At 38.6% G+C, this 12,871-nt stretch overlaps 1 protein-coding gene across 3 annotated transcripts in view; it reads right to left on the bottom strand.

The window, feature by feature from the left end:
* The window catches only part of LOC128687713 (Vesicle transport protein Use1), a 243,882-nt gene that overhangs the window by 98,686 nt on the left and 132,325 nt on the right, over positions 1-12,871 (bottom strand). For 2 of the 3 annotated variants that reach the window (XM_070083964.1, XM_070083966.1), the window contains exons 4-5: positions 11,531-11,675; positions 9,552-9,742 (exon numbers count right to left, since the gene is read on the bottom strand). In XM_070083964.1, the coding sequence (XP_069940065.1) occupies positions 9,552-9,742; positions 11,531-11,675 (336 nt within the window). The remainder of the gene's footprint in view (positions 1-9,551; positions 9,743-11,530; positions 11,676-12,871) is intronic. The other variant, XM_070083965.1, reaches the window with a different exon arrangement.

Genomic DNA, 12,871 nt, shown 5'->3' with positions numbered 1-12,871 from the left:
CCTGCTCTGCTACCAAACATAATGTAGTAGGTTTTGTCAACGTTAAGCGTAAGTTTATTGGCTGTCATCCAAGTCGATATTTTGATCAGCTCCTCATTAACAATGGTGTTGAGGGTGGCAAGATTAGGGTGAGAGATGACATAAGTCGTGTCGTCAGCAAAGAGAATGGGGTTCAGGTGTCGAGATACGTTTGGAAGATCATTGATGTATATGAGGAAGAGCAGGGGACCAAGGACACTTCCCTGCTGAACTCCAGTATCAAGTGGCTGTGTTGTTGATGCTGTGTCTTTAATGGTGACATACTGATACATATTAGTAAGGTAAGATTTGAAATATGCAAGCACATGTCCTCTTATACCATAATGGTCAAGTTTGTGGAGTAGGATGCCGTGGTCTACTGTGTCAAAAGCTTTTCTTAGGTCAATAAAAATTCCTAGTGGATATTCCTTATTTTCCAATGCTGTGTAAAGCAGATCTAGCATTTTTATGATTGCATCGTTAGTGCTTTTATTTTTCCTGAATCCAAATTGGCAGGTGTTGAGTATGTTTTGTGACGTTATAAATGAATACAGTCTCCTGTTTACCTGGAGAGAGTTCTGGGGGTCAACGCCCCTGCGGCCCGGTCTGTGACCAGGCCTCCTTAGGTCAGTGTCCCAGGATGCGACCCACACCAGTCGACTAACACCCAGGTACCCATTTTACTGATGGGGAACATAGATAACAGGTTGAAAGAAACACGTCCAATGTTTCTACTCTGGCTGGGAATCGAACCCAGGCCCTCGCCGTGTGAAGCGAGAGCGTTAACCACCAGGCCACCAGAGCCCAAGTTTCTCAAAGATTTTGGATAGCAATGGTAAGTTTGATATTGGCCTATAGTTTTTTAAATCTGTAGGGTCACCACCTTTATGTATTGGTGTAACCCTTGCCGTCTTGTGTAATTTTGGGAAGGTGCTAGTTTCTAGTGACTTGTTAAAAAGTAATGAGATAATATGCGAGAGGACATGGGCCACTCTCTTGTACAATAATGGTGGGACTTGAGACAGATTCCCTGAGTTATTTTTAAGTGACTTTATAATCTCGGTGACTTCCGTGGGCTCAGTTGGAGCAAGATAGAAGGAATTTGGGAAATTCCCATCTAGGTAGTCCCCGGCATGGGCATTGGTACGTGGGATTTTATTGGCGAAATTAGAACCTATGGTTGAGAAGAAGTCGTTTATCTTGTTAGCTGTGTCAGAGGGTTGCAGTGGTGTTTCATTAAGTTTAGTTAGGACAATATTATTGTTTTTTTTCAGTTTGTGGGTCCCTAGAATCTGAGAGAGTGTTTTCCAGGTCTTTTTTATATCTCCTCTTGTGTCAGTGAATCTACTGGAGTAGTATAGTTGTTTGGCTTTCTTTATTTGGTGAGGACTGATGAATAGTGTTTAAGAATATCTTTTTGTATTAAGCCCTGTCTATATTGCTTTTCATATTGGTGTTTCTTATCAATGGATTTCAGAATGGTGCTGGTTAGCCATGGGCAACCAAGCCGTTTGTTTGTGATCTGTTTCGTTTTTATAGGACAATGTTTGTTGTATAGTCTAAGTAGTTTGTTGAGAAAAATGTCCGTCCAGTCATCAATACCATTGGCCTTGGAGAATTCTGTAGGCCAGTCAACAGTCTCTAGGTCAGCTGTGAACTTCCTAATTGAGGCCTCATCATGGAGTCTAAATGAGACTTTGTTGTATTCAAGTGGTGGTTTACTAATGTTTGTCAAGAGGAAGGTAGGGTAGTGGTCTGTAGTGCTATCTGTGATTATCCCTGATTTAAGGGGGGCTAGTATATTGGTCCATATGTGGTCTATTATAGTTGCACTTGTTTCAGTGAGCCTGGTTGGTTTAGTTATTGTTGGTATGAGAAGTGTGTTGTTCATATTGTTGATGAAATCAGTTACAGGCTGATCATTTGGTAGGCCAAGGTTGATGTTGAAGTCTCCAGCTAAGAGAAGGTGGTGCTTATTCATTTGTCTGTTTGTTATTAGTGCGTTTAATTTCTCACTGAAGTTTGGGATGTTTGTGTGGGGTATCCGGTAAATGGCACCGATTGTTAAAGGCGTCTTAAGGTTTTTTACAGTAAAATTAGCAAAAATGTATTCTCCATATTCATCACTAAAGCAATTGGTGCTAATACAAGATAATTGGTTAGAGTAATAGATTGCAATACCACCCCCAACTTGGTATGGTCTGCAGTTGTGGATTGCTGTGTATCCTGGTAGAGGGTAGATATCTATTGTGTCCTGTTTAAGCCAGGTCTCAGTAAGAATAATGCAGGAGAAGGGTGTCTTTAGTGATTCAAGGAGTGCCAGGAGGTCATCATAGTGTTTGCTTAAGGACCTGATGTTGTAGTTAAGTACTGATAGACTTTTAGCATTGTTTAGGATAGTGTTGGCTTGTGATGCTGTGTAGTAAAGGCAGTTTCTTTCCAATAGGTTTTGATTGTGTGTCAGATTATGTAGGTTTAGATCAGGGTCAACGTGATCAATCATCTTCTAGGTTTAAATTATGGTTATTTATATCCTGAGTTGTGTGTTGAGTTTTAGTACTGATATCTGTAGTGGTATGAATTTTGGACAAGTATATAGCTATAGCATTTTGGTCATGTAGAGTATAGTCACTAATACACATAATGAAGTTCTGTTGTCTATGTGTTGTGCTGGAATGAGCTAAAGTACAACTAGGTATAAACTAGTAATATAAAAATACAAATTAAAAATAGCACAAGACTCTCACTAGTAATTGCACTAAGGTCTAATGTAATGACTTTGGTATAGTCTATGTATTGAGCTAGAATGAGCTATAGTACAACTAGGTTTAATCTAATAATATAAAAATACAAATTAAACATAGCACCAGGCTCTCACTAGTAATTACACTATGGTCTAATATAATGACTTTGGTACTGACTATGTATTGAGCTAGAATGAGCTATAGTACAACTGAGTTTAATCTAATGATATAAAAAAGGCACAAGACTCTCAGTTGTAATTGCACTAAGGTGTTATGTAAGTTGTTTACAAGAATTAGAGTATAACTAGATTTAAATTGACAAGATAAATATACATGTTAAGGTAGCAAAAGAATAAAAAAAGTAGAAAAAAAAAATATATGAGGTAGTTGGTACTAGTTAGCAAAAGATAGTTAAGGGCCTTGAACAATAATATAATTGAAATATACACTAATTGCACACACAATATAGTCACTAAGATATGAAAACAATCTTAGAGTAGGACTTATAATATAAACTTTTTTTTTTTTTTTTTTTCAACAAGTCGGTCGTCTCCCACCGAGGCAGGGTGACCCAAAAAAGAAAGAAAATCCCCAAAAAGAAAATACTTTCATCATCATTCAACACTTTCACCACACTCACACATTATCACTGCTTTTGCAGAGGTGCTCAGAATACAACAGCTTAGAAGCATATACGTATAAAGATACACAACATATCCCTCCAAATTGCCAATATCCCAAACCCCTCCTTTAAAGTGCAGGCATTGTACTTCCCATTTCCAGGACTCAAGTCCGACTATATGAAAATAACTGGTTTCCCTGAATCCCTTCACTAAATATTACCCTGCTCACACTCCAACAGATCGTCAGGTCCCAAGTATCATTCGTCTCCATTCACTCCTATCTAACACGCTCATGCACGCTTGCTGGAAGTCCAAGCCCCTCGCCCACAAAACCTCCTTTACCCCCTCTTTCCAACCCTTTTGAGGACGACCCCTACCCCTCTTTCCTTCCCCTATAGATTTATATGCTTTCCATGTCATTCTACTTTGATCCATTCTCTCTAAATGACCAAACCACCTCAACAACCCCTCTTCTGCCCTCTGACTAATGCTTTTATTAACTCCACACCTTCTCCTAATTTCCACACTCCGAATTTTCTGCATAATATTTACACCACACATTGCCCTTAGACAGGACATCTCCACTGCCTCCAACCGTCTCCTCGCTGCTGCATTTACCACCCAAGCTTCACATCCATATAAGAGTGTTGGTACTACTATACTTACATACATTCCCTTCTTTGTCTCCATAGATAACGTTTTTTGACTCCACATATACCTCAACGCACCACTCACCTTTTTTCCCTCATCAATTCTATGATTAACCTCATCCTTCATAAATCCATCCGCCGACACGTCAACTCCCAAGTATCTGAAAACATTCACTTCTTCCATACTCCTCCTCCCCAATTTGATATCCAATTTTTCTTTATCTAAATCATTTGATACCCTCATCACCTTACTCTTTTCTATGTTCACTTTCAACTTTCTACCTTTACACACATTCTCAAACTCATCCACTAACCTTTGCAATTTTTCTTTAGAATCTCCCATAAGCACAGTATCATCAGCAAAAAGTAACTGTGTCAATTCCCATTTTGAATTTGATTCCCCATAATTTAATCCCACCCCTCTCCCGAACACCCTAGCATTTACTTCTTTTACAACCCCATCTATAAATATATTAAACAACCATGGTGACATTACACATCCCTGTCTAAGACCTACTTTTACCGGGAAGTATTCTCCCTCTCTTCTACACACCCTAACCTGAGCCTCACTATCCTCATAAAAGCTCTTTACAGCATTTAGTAACTTACCACCTATTCCATATACGTACTTGCAACATCTGCCACATTGCTCCTCTATCCACTCTATCATATGCCTTTTCTAAATCCATAAATGCAATAAAAACTTCCCTACCTTTATCTAAATACTGTTCACATATATGCTTCAATGTAAATACTTGATCTACACATCCCCTACCCACTCTGAAGCCTCCTTGCTCGTCCGCAATTCTACATTCTGTCTTACCTCTAATTCTTTCAATTATAACCCTACTGTATAATTTTCCTGGTATACTCAGTAAACTTATTCCTCTATAATTTTTACAATCTCTTTTGTCCCCTTTCTCTTTATATAAAGGGACTATACATGCTCTCTGCCAATCCCTAGGTACCTTCCCCTCTTTCATACATTTATTAAACAAAAGTACCAACCACTCCAACACTATATCCCCCCCTGCTTTTAACATTTCTGTCATGATCCCATCAGTTCCAGCTGCTTTACCCCCTTTCATTCTACGTAATGCCTCACGTACCTCCACCACACTTACATTCTGCTCTTCTTCACTCCTAAAAGATGGTATACCTCCCTGGCCAGTGCATGAAATTACCGCCTCCCTTTCTTCCTTAACATTTAAAAGTTCCTCAAAATATTCTCGCCATCTACCTAATACCTCCCTCTCCCCATCTACTAACTCCCCTACTCTGTTTTTAACTGAAAAATCCATACTTTCCCTAGGCTTTCTTAACTTGTTTAACTCACTCCAAAATTTTTTCTTATTTTCATTAAAATTTCTTGACAGTGCCTCTCCCACTCTTTCATCTGCTCTCCTTTTGCACTCTCTCACCACTCTCTTCACCTTTCTTTTACTCTCCATATACTCTGCTCTTCTTATAACACTTCTGCTTTGTAAAAACCTCTCGTAAGCTACCTTTTTCTCTTTTATCACACCCTTTACTTCATCATTCCACCAATCACTCCTCTTTCCTCCTGCCCCCACCCTCCTATAACCACAAACTTCTGCCCCACATTCTAATACTGCATTTTTAAAACTATTCCAACCCTCTTCAACCCCCCCCACTACTCATCTTTGCACTAGCCCACCTTTCTGCCAATAGTCGCTTATATCTCGCCCGAACTTCCTCCTCCCTTAGTTTATACACTTTCACCTCCCTCTTACTTGTTGTTGCCACGTTCCTCTTTTCCCATCTACCTCTTACTCTAACTGTAGCTACAACTAAATAATGATCCGATATATCAGTTGCCCCTCTATAAACATGTACATCCTGGAGCCTACCCATCAACCTTTTATCCACCAATACATAATCTAACAAACTACTTTCATTACGTGCTACATCATACCTTGTATATTTATTTATCCTCTTTTTCATAAAATATGTATTACTTATTACCAAATTTCTTTCTACACATAGCTCAATTAAAGGCTCCCCATTTACATTTACCCCTGGCACCCCAAATTTACCTACTACTCCCTCCATAACATTTTTACCCACTTTAGCATTGAAATCCCCAACCACCATTACTCTCACATTTGATTCAAAACTCCCCACGCATTCACTCAACATTTCCCAGAATCTCTCTCTCTCCTCTACACTTCTCTCTTCTCCAGGTGCATACACGCTTACTATAACCCACTTTTCACACCCAATCTTTATTTTACTCCACATAATCCTTGAATTTATACATTTGTAGTCCCTCTTTTCCTGCCATAGCTTATCCTTCAACATTATTGCTACTCCTTCTTTAGCTCTAACTCTATTTGAAACCCCTGACCTAATCCCATTTATTCCTCTCCATTGAAACTCTCCCACCCCCTTCAGCTTTGTTTCACTTAAAGCCAGGACATCCAGTTTCTTCTCATTCATAACATCCACAATCATCTCTTTCTTATCATTTGCACAACATCCACGCACATTCAGACTTCCCACTTTGACAATTTTCTTCTTCTTATTCTTTTTAGTAATCTTTACAGGAAAAGGGGTTACTAGCCCATTGTTCCCGGCATTTTAGTTGACTTTTACAACACGCATGGCTTACGGAGGAAAGATTCTTATTCCACTTCCCCATGGATATAAAAGGAAAAGTAATAAGACCAAGAACTATTAAGATAAAATCAAAGAAAACTCAGATGAGTGTGTATAAATAAACGTGTACATGTATGTGTAGTGTGACCTAAGTGTAAGTACAAGTAGCAAGACGTACCTGTAATCTTGCATATTTATGAGACAGACAAAAGACACCAGCAATCCTACCATCATGTAAAACAATTACAGGCTTTCGTTTTACCCTCACTTGGCAGGACGGTAGTACCTCCCTGGGTGGTTGCTGTCTACCAACCTACTACCTATAATATAATATAAAAATACAAATTGAAATGGTACTTGCAATTGCACTAGAGTCTGGTATAGGTTGTTGACAAGATCAAGAGTATAACTAGATTTAAATTGACAAAATAAAATTCACAATTAAAGTACCAAAAGAATAATAGTAAAAAATAACAATGGTAATGTCTTGGTTATAATATGATAGTAAGATGGTAGACAGGTACACAGGTACAAAGGATAATATAAAGGTTGGAGTTGAATATATAAACTTGAAAATTTGGCAACAAAATGTTATGGGAAGCATAAAATAATGACTATTGTACAAAAGTAAAATTGACTGGTAGTAAATATGGTGTTTAATAAAATTTTAGTAAGTAATAATGATTACAAAAAAAGTGAAAAAGTAATGTTTATTTCATTCAATATTGCAGTGGTAGTTATACCTGAGGTTATTTGGCAGTACAAGGTAATTAAGAGTACTCAAAGATAGTAAATGTGGTATTAAAACAGGTAAAGGTAATTAGACAAGTAATGGTTATTAAATGTCAAAAATGTTAAGAGTAAATTGAAATTATAGTAAAAATGGTAATTATTAATTTTAGTAAGTAATATCAATTGATAGTATTTAAAAAAAATATGAGGTAGTAATATGGACAGAGAAAGTATCAATTCAGCTGATGTTTAAGCAAACAATAGTAAATAAGACAATTACATAAGGTGACTTATGCTTACTAGTAAAATCACAAAATGAGGTAGTTGATTATTTAATTACTAAGAGATTGTACAATGAAATTTGAAAAATAATGGAGCAAAACACACTACATTACGTAGGCTTTTAGGTTGGACATTGTTTAGTTATTCTCTGTAAGAGTAGTATCCCTGAGAAATCGTGACAGATCATTCTCGTTCGTGATTGTGTACAGTTGACCTACATTTGTTTTCCTAACTAGAATTTTCCCATCCCGTGTGAAGCATTGGTGTATTGTGTCATTATTCTCCTGCTTAAGTTTTCTGACTCTATACAGGAGGTTCTGACGTTTTTTGGCAAGACACTCGTTTATGTATACCTCTTTCTTTACTTTAATAGGTGCAATAATTAAGTCTTTTTTCCTGTCATGTGAGTGGAATCTAAGCATAACACTTTTTCTACCATGGGATCCTAGTAACCTGGCTTCTTTTATTTCTGACTCTGGTACAATAACACTTGTTTGGTCCTTTATGATCTGCAGAGTAATTTCTTTACTGTTTGTTTGGTTCATATCACTGGGAAAAAGTGGACTGTTAACTATTACTGCGTCCGATAGTTTATCTTGTTCAGTTTTATCTTCTTGGAGAGCAAAGTAGTCACTGAACTGGTTATCTAAGTTGTTCTTCCATTCTTTTACTGCTTCTTCAACCTTTGTATTAAGAGATATTATTTGTTGGGTATGGCTATCTATGACTGTTTGGATGGTCTTGTCACAGTTAGTCATTCCTGGTGCTGATAACTTTTGTTCAAGACTGAGGATATTGTTCTCGAGTTGTGTCATCCTGGTGTCTTGTTTTGTTAGTGTCTCTCGAAGATTCATATTTTCAATAACTAAGGTGGAGATGCATGTCTTTAGGGTATCTGGATCGTTGGTTATACCTGAGAGACTACTTGGTAGGTTGAATCCGGGGAAGAGAGGGGAGGATGGGCTGGTGGCAGTCATGTTTGTTGTTATTGTTGTGGTGTCGCCTTGAGTGGTGGTGAGTGGGGTGGTTGCTGGGCCGGCGTCCTCCTGGCTACACTTGTTGAATAGTTGATTTTTTGGTGTTTTCTTGCTGGCCTTGGTGCTGTTTCCTCTTAGATTGCGCCTCATAATACTACAGGAATTGTTGTAGTTAAGAAGAAGTTGTAGTTATACAAAGCTTAGGGTTACGTTGTTCGGCTGGCAGCGGGGTGTTGCTTTCGGTTTGTGGGCAGTCTTCCTTTGATCTCTATTATTTTCGATTTATAGGTTTCACTGTTGGTAATCTTTGGTCATTCTGGGTGCTACGTTGGGTAGTGCAGTTTTGCTTGTAACTAGGTCATCATAGGAGCATTGGTGGCTCTGATAGTTGGAGAAAAGTACGGAGCTTGGAGGTCGCTGCTGCCGCTGCTGCTCCAGTTCCCCGAATTGGAAGGTTTCCAGACATAATGAAGAGACGTGGTGCTCACGGAGCTCATGGAGAATGTTAAGAAACCAGGTGGGACGCAGTGGCCATATTAGAAAGTCAGGTAGGGGGAGCCGTATAGCGAGTTTATGTCATAATTTGAAATGTCCATATTAGCGGAATGCTGTCAAGTGGGGCCATACTGTATATGTTAGTGTAAACTTGTTATCTGGCATTTACATGCATTTATAAGTGGAAAAAATGGCGTTCTGCTTTCCAGCGGTAGCCTGGAACCTAACCTGCCATATAAGTGGGGTCCTACTGTGTTAGGTTTTAAACCTAACAAACACAACAATTATTATAAAGATACGATTATACTAGTAAATAACAAAAACATTTTGCTCCACACAACAAACCCATCAAGACATTTCTCTAAGCATCATATTCTCAGTGTCAAGACCAAGGAAGGAAATAGTACTCACATCAATATCCTTCTTGATGATCTTATTGGCAATCTTGGATTGTTCCTTCCACTCCCGAGTCATAATAATCATGTCCTCGACCATCTTCTCCCTCTTCTGTTCATCAGAGAGAAGCTGATTCTGAAAGTCTTCGGCACTGATGTCACCAGAGAGGCTTCCCTGGTGGCTTAAGCCATTGTCACTGCTGGGATCTGAGGAACAACATTACAAGTATAAACATAACTTCCTCACTATGACATGTTGGACAATACAATTAAATACTAATTAAATACAAACACTATAAAACACTATTTAACAAAACTGTGAAGTACAGTAACACTGGTATCTAGCTGTGGACAGACTACCCTGACTAACATAAAAAGATTTAGAATATGATGATATTTGCCATTATTATAATCTGCAGTGAACAGCCCCTCAAGGGAGGTTCCTTGATGCCACCAACACCTATTGACCATATGGTACACGGTATCATATGTTACAGGGTACCATATCATACACTGTACTATATGGTATAGGGTACCATACAGTACAGGATAACATATGGTGCAGGGTACCATATGGTACAGGGTACCACATGGTACAGGGTACCACATGGCACAGGGTACCATATGGTACAGGGTACCATACAGTACAGGACACCATATGGTACAGATACAGGGATAACTATGGAAATAAGTCACCCTGACTTTTTTGGGTTATCCTAGGATTTTATACGTATGCTGCTATGTATGGTTATCTATGTAATTGTATTTCTGTACACCTGAATAAACTTACTCAAGTGCATGTGGCATCATAAGTAAGTTTATTTAGGTATACACAAATAAAGTTACATAGAATATCATACTTAGCAGCATATGTTTGGAGAACCGAGGATAACCCAAAAAAGTCAGACAGACTTACAGTGGACTCCCGGTTTACGATATTATTTCATTCCAGAAGTATGTTCTGGTGCCAGTACTGACCGAATTTGTTCCCATAAGGAATATTGTGAATTAGATTCGTCCATTTCAGACTCCCAAACATACACATACAAACGCACTTACATAAATACACTTACATAATTGGTCGCATTGGGAGCTGATCGTAAACCGGGGGTCCACTGTATTTCCATTAGGGTCCCTGTACCCTGTACCATATGGTATAATGTACCATATGGTAAAATTTACTATATGGTACATTGTACCATATGGTACCATTGCACCATATGATACCATTGTACCACATGATACCACTGTATGACATGGCACCACTGTACCATAAGGTACCATTGTACCATATGGCACAATGGTACCATATGGTTCAAAACCATAGAATTCCTCTTCAGCTCCACTTCCATCAGTCTTAGAACTGTACGTTGTGAAGAGGAGAGTCAGAATTCGCCCGGAGAGTGAGTGGGGAGCCAGGCACGATGAACAAAGCTACTTTGCTGGCATTCCCACAATGCCACGCGGGTGTCCAGATTTTTTCTATGGTGTGCACACTGACCACCCAGACCCATTCTCTCAGATGTAGGCCTACCAGCCTTCTCGTGCTAAATTTGACGCCACTAGAATTTTGGCGTAGATCTACGGTTTGGACCCTGAACGTAAAGCCGTAGATCTACGGGACGGACCCTGAAAGGGTTAAATGCAGAGCTCACTGATACATTAACCCTTAAACTGTCCAAACGCATATATATGTTCCCTCGCATAGCGCCCCAAACATATATATACGTTTCCTTTGTCATTCATTCAACATTGGCATGATATGCCTGAGTCACCTAGACATGAGAGAATGGGTGTGTGCACTCAGTGTGCGCCATATGAAAAAATTGGGGATGTCTGGGTACCAAATGCTCTTTTTTCCTATCAAAAAAACAAAATCTTTCTCTCAAAAAATTTGGGGCGTTGCGCAAGTGAATGTATATATACGTTTGGACCGTTTAAGGGTTAAACACACCATTAATATAATCTTATACATAAGACATAAACAATACTTGCCAAGGCCTAATAATTCTTGTCGTAGTCTATTGGTTGTCTTGGCCTGAGTTCTGTGATGTATTTGTTGTGTGAGAGTGTGGTCACCTGTGGTCGCTGCACCATGTGGGATCATCTGTGTAGCCATGCCAGAGTCCAACACCTGTGCCTACAACCACACAAGCATTAACACATGCAATAAACAACACATTATACACCTCAGAAACAAAGAATGTCCAAAAATGAATACAATATATACCTAAAATGTAATGTAACATTTATGAAGGGATTTATGAAAACCAGTTAGCAGGACTTGAGTCCTGGAGGTGCAATGTACAGTGCCTTTATTCTGAAGGAGGGGTGGAGATATCTGCAGTTTTGAACTGTAGTATCGGCACCCCTCTGGCAAGACAGTGATGGAGTGAGTGGTGGTGGTGAAAGGATTCTTCGTTTTGGGTCACACTGCCTCAGTGGGAGATGGCTGGTTTGTTGAAAAAGAAAATGCCTAAAATATAATTAAATAACTTTTTGTTGGGACAGGATCCAAAAATGATGGCAACACACTAAAAATATAAGTTCTTCATTATTTAAAACAGTAGACATACTGCAGTGGTGAAGAAGTGAACAGTTACTGAGCTCTGTTACATTATCACTAGCTCACTAAATTTTAATTTTATTTATATAAGAGACTGAACCGATTGTTGTAAGTTAACTCTGATCCAATGATCATCAGTCTCAGCTTTTTTCTCTCTATTACAGTACAGTGGACCCCCGGTTTACGATATTTTTTCATTCTAGAAGTATGTTCAGGTGCCAGTACTGACCAAATTTGTTCCCATAAGGAATATTGTGAATTAGATTAGTCCATTTCAGACCCCCAAACATACACGTACAAACGCACTTACATAAATACACTTACATAATTGGTCGCATTGGGAGGTGATCGTAAACCCGGGGTCCACTGTATTTATTTTTTTTTTTTGTTATTAATCTTATGATGAATGTTTTGACTATTTAAAGCGGAATACATACATAACATATATCAGCCACCAATCATAGGTTTTATACAGAGATATTACGTGTGATGCATGCAACAACAACAACAACAACAACAGTAATCTTTCATAAACTCCTCACTCTCAACACAAAAAATTAAGAGTATGTACTGATAATGTTGCAATCTAAAAAAATAATATCCTCTGAAATGGTAGAGAATCTTTTTTAGAAGATGACACCAAAAATGTTAAATCTGATGGAAAAACTAAGGGAAATATAGTGACACAAAGGTGTTGGTCTTACGCAAGTTACACACTGGTGAGTCATCCACTTTCCTCCTGCTCATCACTCTCACACAATTCCTAGCTA

This window comes from Cherax quadricarinatus, chromosome 11 (genome assembly GCF_038502225.1).
Source record: "Cherax quadricarinatus isolate ZL_2023a chromosome 11, ASM3850222v1, whole genome shotgun sequence".
Lineage (NCBI taxonomy): Eukaryota > Metazoa > Arthropoda > Malacostraca > Decapoda > Parastacidae > Cherax > Cherax quadricarinatus.
Note: the sequence above shows the minus strand (reverse complement) of the source record. Positions and strands in the feature narration are given on the sequence as shown.